Source organism: Asparagus officinalis, chromosome 10 (genome assembly GCF_001876935.1).
Source record: "Asparagus officinalis chromosome 10, Aspof.V1, whole genome shotgun sequence".
Classification (NCBI taxonomy): domain Eukaryota; kingdom Viridiplantae; phylum Streptophyta; class Magnoliopsida; order Asparagales; family Asparagaceae; genus Asparagus; species Asparagus officinalis.
Window position 1 is genome coordinate 71,383,866 of NC_033803.1, and position 7,345 is coordinate 71,391,210.

The 7,345-nt window shown below is 37.9% G+C and overlaps 2 protein-coding genes across 2 annotated transcripts; one reads left to right on the forward strand and one right to left on the reverse strand.

The window, feature by feature from the left end:
- Window positions 104–1,868, forward strand: LOC109825644 (ras-related protein RABC2a-like). The gene is made up of 4 exons (XM_020392509.1): window positions 104–317; window positions 418–539; window positions 1,203–1,331; window positions 1,563–1,868. Exons 1-4 carry the CDS (start codon window positions 224–226, stop codon window positions 1,668–1,670), a joined length of 453 nt encoding a protein of 150 aa, XP_020248098.1. The 5' UTR covers window positions 104–223; the 3' UTR covers window positions 1,671–1,868.
- Window positions 2,192–3,780, reverse strand: LOC109826908 (aquaporin TIP1-1-like). Its single transcript, XM_020393924.1, is given in 6 exon segments — window positions 2,192–2,622; window positions 2,625–2,673; window positions 2,676–2,741; window positions 2,743–2,767; window positions 3,027–3,066; window positions 3,595–3,780. Coding segments are annotated over 6 exon segments (498 nt in total). The 5' UTR covers window positions 3,728–3,780; the 3' UTR covers window positions 2,192–2,437.

Here is a 7,345-nt window from a genome sequence, read left to right on the forward strand (position 1 = left end):
GTGCATTAATATAAAAGTGGTACCTCTCTATGGGAGAAGTAACCCTAATTTCCAACCCAAAATTCTACAATACTTTCCCAAAAATAAGAGATAATACCTCTTTAGCCTACGGTCAAAGTTCAAGAAAAGATATTAACCTGAGTACAAAAATATTTTAAAAATAGCTAATAAAGTTTATAGTTAGCCTGTCACGTATGTTATTCTCTGTGTTGCCTTTTTGCTGATGCAAGTATTTATGTTATTCTCTGCAGCTGGACAAGAGAGATTCAGAACATTAACTAGTTCCTATTACAGAGGTGCTCATGGAATCATGCTCGGTATGTGAAATCATCTACATTTTGTGCTTCGTAGTTAGCTAAAGAATTGGTTGATATATTTTATTCATATTAATTAACCAGACTCTTTGCTTATATATAGTTTATGATGTTACAAGAAGAGAAACTTTCACAAATTTATCAGATATTTGGGCAAAGGAAGTACAACTTCACTCCACAAATCAGGACTGTGTCAAAATTCTAATTGGAAATAAAATTGACAAGGTAAACTCCATTTCCTTACTTATTGCTGTTTCTGTTAATAATTGGACAAATTTTAAAAACCAACTTGTTTGCCAAAAAATTCCCCAAAAAAAAACCCGTTTCAAACTTAATTTCAAAAACCGACCAAATTGGTTGAAACTGGGTCGGTTTTTGAAATTAAGTTTGAAACGGGTCTTTTTTTGGAATAAAATTCAAAACATGTCGGTTTTGAAATTTTGTCCGTCAATAATTACTACGGTTTTGTTTGAGATATCTACATTTTTGGAAGGAACCAGTAGGGAATTTATTTTATAGATACTTTTATCTGCACACATATCAATTTTTATGTGTTAAAATCAGGATTCACCATGCCTCTGTTTTTATCGCTTCACGTCTCACAAATATTTATAATAATTAAAAGTTCTTGACGGTATTTTGACCACCGTGTTAATTTTGCAAGAACTGCAATATGAAATAATTCTGACATTTTTATAGGCGTATATGTTCGTGCACACGGATGCAAAACACGCGACTAGATACTATTTCTGAAACTTTGCCATTTGAAAAAGGGAAGGAAACAACTTGCATGTTATTGCATCGCATTAATTAATCATTTCATTTATGCGCAATTTGTGACACGCAATTTTTTCAACCTTTAATAATCATTTCCAATTTCTTGTGAAGGAATCCGAAAGGGCTGTGGCCAGAGAAGAGGGAATGGCCTTGGCAAATGAACTTGGATGCTTGTTTGTCGAATGCAGTGCGAAAACTCGAATAAATGTCGAGAAATGCTTTGAAGAACTTGCATCAAAGGTACAACACCATAGGAACATAGAAACTCTTTCTCCTATAGCATTATGATAAATACGTGCTTACCATAACCTTTTACTGATTTCGCAAAATGTGGAGGACAGACTTTGAAAACATAGATTCACAGTTACCGCGGCTCAATATACTATATTTCTCAGGATTTTTTTTTCTGATGATTCGCTTATTTTCATAATCTGTTTCCTAATTCTACGATGTTCGAACTGTTCATTACAGATTCTTGAAGTTCCTAGTCTACTTGAAGGATCATCCACTGGTGGGCAGAACATAGTGACACCAAAGCCAGTATATAATGCACCCCCAAGTACTGGCTGTTGCTCATAACTTCATGAAGTTCACATGCTTTAAGATAATGTATATGAGTCTGTATTTGCTTAATTATTTGTGTTATTGGTGTACTGATGTGTGTGTGTGTGTGTATTGGAGAACCGAAGAAAGGGAGCTAGTTTGTATTATATCATTTTAATTACTTGATGTGTATATGTGTTCAGTTTGATCCTTGTACCCTGTTTTCATTTATCACTCCAAAATCTCTTGCCCAAAATCTTATAGCAAATAGTGAGATCTTATTGGATGGGTATGAGGTAATGAGATGATAGTTTATTTTATTAAATTATCTCTCTCGAGAGGTAGGCTAATAATGAATCATCTCTATCTCCTTACAGCTTATTTTGTTTGTTAAATGAAGTAGCAACTAGTATGCTGACATAATAAATATGTATGTATATACTGACGATATATATAGTCCTTAAATACTCAAAACTATATACGCTTTTATTAAAGAAATGTACTTCAAATTTGAAGTATTTCTAACTTTTCTCCGAGATAGACAAAAACAAAACATATTTATGAAACTTTCTTTCTTTATTATAATTCTTCTTCTTCTTCTTTTTTGTTTTTGTTTTTTAACCAAGAAAATAGAAGAAGAGGCACAAGTAACCTCAAGAGCCACCATCACGTCATTCTACATTTTCATTGAACCCAAGCCCAAAAGCAACTTGCAAAAGTGTTCAACAAGAACACAGCACACGACACATAATAACCAAAGAAGCCCACCAAGCATCATCAAATCAAGCCCAAGCCCAAGCCCCTCAATAGTCAGTAGTGGGCAATTGCTCATGAGACCTACAAATAAAGACAGTCTCATAAACAAGCCCAGCAAGTCCACCACCAATCAAAGGCCCAACCCAATAGACCCAATGCCCAGCCCACTCCCAACTCACGAGGGCCGGGCCAAAACTGCACGATCTGGCCGGGTTCATAGACGCCCCATCAAAGGCCCCCCCGCCAAAAGTTGGCTCCCAACTATTAATCTCATTGCAATGGGTAGCAAATAGTTCCGACTAACCTTCTTGGGTCGAGCGGCGTGGCGTAGACGGTGTAGACAAGGCCGAGAGGTCATGACGATCTCTAAGCGAGGGCGTTCGAGAGGAGACCGCGGAGGAGGGTCGAACGAAGAGCCGGTGGGAGGCCCCAACGGTGGCAAAGCGGAGGAGAGGAAGGCGGGCGGTGGAGTCCCGAGCAGCTTGGGCGACCCGTAAAGAGGCCCAGGAAGAGGGGATGTTGTTGCCGCCGATGAGGCGCCGAAGTCACGGCGGGGTTGACCGTGGCGAACAGCCAGGAGATGTTGCGCCGACGGAGACCGGCCCGAAGAGGCGAAGGCGTGGAGGCGGCGGCTACCATGGCCAGTCCGTATTAGCGCCGTCCGCAGTGAGCTTGCCTATACAAGGGAAAAGAGTTAATTAATTTCACAAAATTAAGTTTTCCATTTAAAAAAAAAAAAATACTTTGCATACACGCTACCAAAAGTTAACACTGCAAAAATATCTTCCTTACCTGAGTTTACATGCTCATGTGAAAATTACAATCAACGTTGTTAAGTAGTCTTTTTTGAAAAATATCGAAAGCTTAAGGGGGTTTCTGAGAACCAAAAAACTTAACAAAGACCTGCGAAAGTTTAAAAGATAAGGGGTTATCTGACAAGCACCCCAGTTTTGAAATTTACCCTATTTGCAGTTGGCTACTTGAGTGAAATTTTTTATTCTTTCGCCTTTTTAAGAAGAGAAAAATGTAGCTCTAACCGCAAATGTATAAAAGATCAATTAGGCATAGTATAGAGTAACCCTTAATAACACCCTCTTTAATCTATCTATCTACGAGATCTGTGAAGTCCAAATTAATCCGATAATTGTTTAAATACGCAACGAAGCATTGCAAGTAATAATATACGAATATATACGGCACATACTGAAGGCCATGCCGGAGCCTTGGCCGGCGAAGACGAAGATAAGGGTAGATATGAACTCGGCGAGCGCCGCCTTGAGGGCGCCGGGATGATAAGCCTCACGGTGGCTCCCGATCGCTACGCTTCTGATCGGCATTCTTCTTCCTCGGCTCTCCAGACCGTGTTGTGAGTGAGTGAGTGAGCACCCCCCCTCTCACGAGAGCTGTTTATATAGCGACGAGAGGGGGCGGTGACCGGGAGTAGCAGGTTGCCGGTGGGGTGATTATTACGGGGAAAACCGGGGATTATTATTTTTTTTCTAGGTTCCACTTCGTTAGCGTTAATTACGATTATGATGATAGATTGATAGGTCCAGCTCAACACCGTAATCGGAAACGGCTGTGATCGTGCCACGCGTGCTAGCCTGATCTAGCTCCGTTTGACCTGGCAATTTCCGTACGCTTTCGGTGCCCAAAAAAAACCCCACCTATTGAAACTTTTCACATAATCATCATTTGCACTTAGCACCCCTCGACTCATTCATTGTAGATGGCCACGTATATTGCAGTCTCAAGGGCATTTACCCCAAAAAAAAAATCACATTGTTCAGCTTTATTAGGTTTTATTAACGTTTGATTGGAGAAAAAAAAAATCACATTGTTCAGCTTTATTAGGCTTTATTAGCTTTATTAGGCTTTATTAGGTTTTTGCACGGCTCAACGAATGGTCAAAACACAACGGGTTCACCCTAAAATTAATGTGTTTAGTTTTAAGAACGTGCAGATCAAGTTCAACGGAACGGATCGCAAAAAAAAATGTTGTGATTCTAAGCCGCGTCCAGGAGCATTGAACCTTAAAACAAATTGCAGTTTGTCATCGTCACACCGGCCTCGAAGAAATAATCAAAAATTAAATTAACAACAATGACAATAATTGATAATGATCATAATAAGCTCTTTTAAAAAAAAAAGTGCGTTAGATTAAAAACTATCAACTCAACCTCCACCACTACTGACAGAGAAACAAAGAGGTACGACTTTCATTCATGTGAACAAATCCTAACCAAATCCAATTAAAAAAAAAGGTAATTGCTATTTTTTTTCCCATTATGTCCATTTTAATTTATTAGCACACATGCACAGTTCTAAAAAACTCATGCTAAAATAATTAATTCAAAGTTAGACATTTGCAAATAACATTCTTACAGAATTTTCGTCAAGAGAACGACAGGATGTATACACTAAGGGGCCGTTTGGTTCGTTTTTTAACTCGGTGGAAAAATTTTACACCGTCTCCACATCAAATTTTCCGTGACCACGTAGGATATAAGCTTTCCGTCGGTTTTTTTCCCCATCTTTGGTTCGCTAGGGTTGAAGAAGGGAAACTCGGTGAAAATCGCCGCCACATTAGATTTTTTTCTCTCCCCCAATTTCTTCCTCAGCCTCGTGAAATCGACGAAAACTGCAGCCACGTCAGCTTTTTGCCATATAAACAAAAGTTTTCCCTTTTTTTCCATGCAAACCAAACACAAGAAAAATAAATACATTGGTTTCCCACAAATTTTTTGTGCGAACCAAAGCGAAACAATCTATTTCTTGAAAAAGTTTAAAAAACTCAAAACTTGTGTTTTTATACATAGAAATGCATTTCCCTATATTTAGTAAACGAACCAAACAGCCCCTAATAAAATAGAATAAAAATGATACATAGCTAACACCCTATAACACAAGAGATCTTCAAATACAAATACACTTGAAAACAAAACGGCAGGTTTAGAAAAGAAGAAAAAAAAAAATCCAGCAGGGTGTAATTTTTTGTTTTTTTTTTTTTGGGGCCGATTGACTACTTTTACAAGTTGCATATACAGCTGAGTAACTTTTTGCAGAAAGAATCAAATCTAGTATTAATTTCTTGTGTTGCTTGCGTTTGTAGCTACTCACGTGGACTCTAGAGCCCTAGCTCTCTTTACTGCAGATAACTTCACAAAAAAAAAAGTCAAGAATCTCAACTGTTTTCACTGCATATCTGCAGTGATTCCTGAAACTGATCTCTAAAAGCATGAGAAACAAAAATATGCGCATTTGGAGTGGAGAGCTGAAAGCTATACGGAAGCTAAGAAAGCTTTCATTTAATAAAAGAACAAATTTTTTAAACAGACCCATTCCAACTTTTTATTTTCAAAACCGACTTTTTTTTTTTTTTTTACCAAAACCGACCCGATTTTGTGATTAGCAGATTAATCACCTTCCTAAATAGTCGGGGTTGGCAACCCCGACTATTTAGGACATTAATTTTTAGGGTTTAATGCTTCTAATTAGGGTTTAACACCGTCCTAAATAGTCGGGGTTGCCAACCCCGACTATTTAGGAAAGTGATTAATCTGCTAATCATAAAATCGGGTCGGTTTTGATAAATAAAAAAAAAAGAGTCGGTTTTGAAAATTAAAAATTGAAATGGGTCTGTTTAAAAAATTTGTTCTTAATAAAAAGGAAAATTGTTATCTCTCACATCAATGTACTGCCTTCTATTATTTCACTCATTTCACCAAGTTTCAAGCTGCTCGGGAAATTAAGTGGCTGTAATGGATTAGACGGTCAATGAAATATAATTGATTGATTGTATTTGTTGTGTGGTATTTAGAAAGCTGCTACAAGAACCTAAAATATATGATCAAGAGAGGAGACATGTGAAATGTCCCAAAATATGGGATCAAGGGAGGGGACAAGTGAGGTGTCCCCTCCCTATTGCATAATGAGCTGGTCATTATGCTATAGGGAGGGGACACCTCACATGTCCTCTCTCTTGGTCCCATATTTTGGGTCCATGTAGCAGCGCTCTTTATAGACCGTTACATGGGGCCAATGGCTTAAATGCTCTAAAAATTAATTTTAGAATACCGATAACAATTTTAATAATATTTTTCGGAAGAATCTCTCTTTAATTCATAGTTATGATGTCTTTCATACATAAAATCATAAATAAGTTAAACTTCTCCTACATAATGGGAGAGATAATAATTCTCCTATATCAAAAGGCTTCAGATAAAAAAAAAGTTAAAGTACACGCTACACAGAGACAAAACATTAACAATCTATAAACATGTTCCACATTGATGAATATGAATACATTTTATCTCTCAATCTATATCATTTAACGAAATGAACATGAAGCTAATAACCAACAAGGACTAAATATACGCGAATATGATAAATACCATTGGTTGGTAGATATATGAATGGATATAGAAATAACTTTATGGTGGCCTGAAACTAAAGTTGGATATGATTGAGGTTTATGGCTCAAGTCATCATCTCCATCTCTGAAATTGATTCAAATACTCAAATGGAACCCCCCCCCCCCCCCCCCCCCAAAAAAAAAAAAAAAAAAAAGGGGACCATGAGAAGCTCGTGGGTTATTGATCTTTAGCTATTATGAGCTTTGGTGATCATCACACACACCAACTACGACGTAACATGTATTGTGCGTAACAGCCTGGTTTCGCGATTGGATGTTGGGAACAAAAATATACAAATGGGCCAGTGCTCATTGAGGCCTGGCCCACGTGACAGACCTGAGGACCACGTGGATTCCCGACTGTCCGGTCACCAACCCTCAAATGGGCCTTGTCCACCTAGGAAATAAATAATAAAACATACAAATATATGATACAATTATCCCCAAAAAACCATCATTCACCGCATACTCACTCACCAGCTAAACCCCTCCGCTGTATTTTTTGCACAATCCTCCCGAAAATTGCATCGTGGGCAGGCTT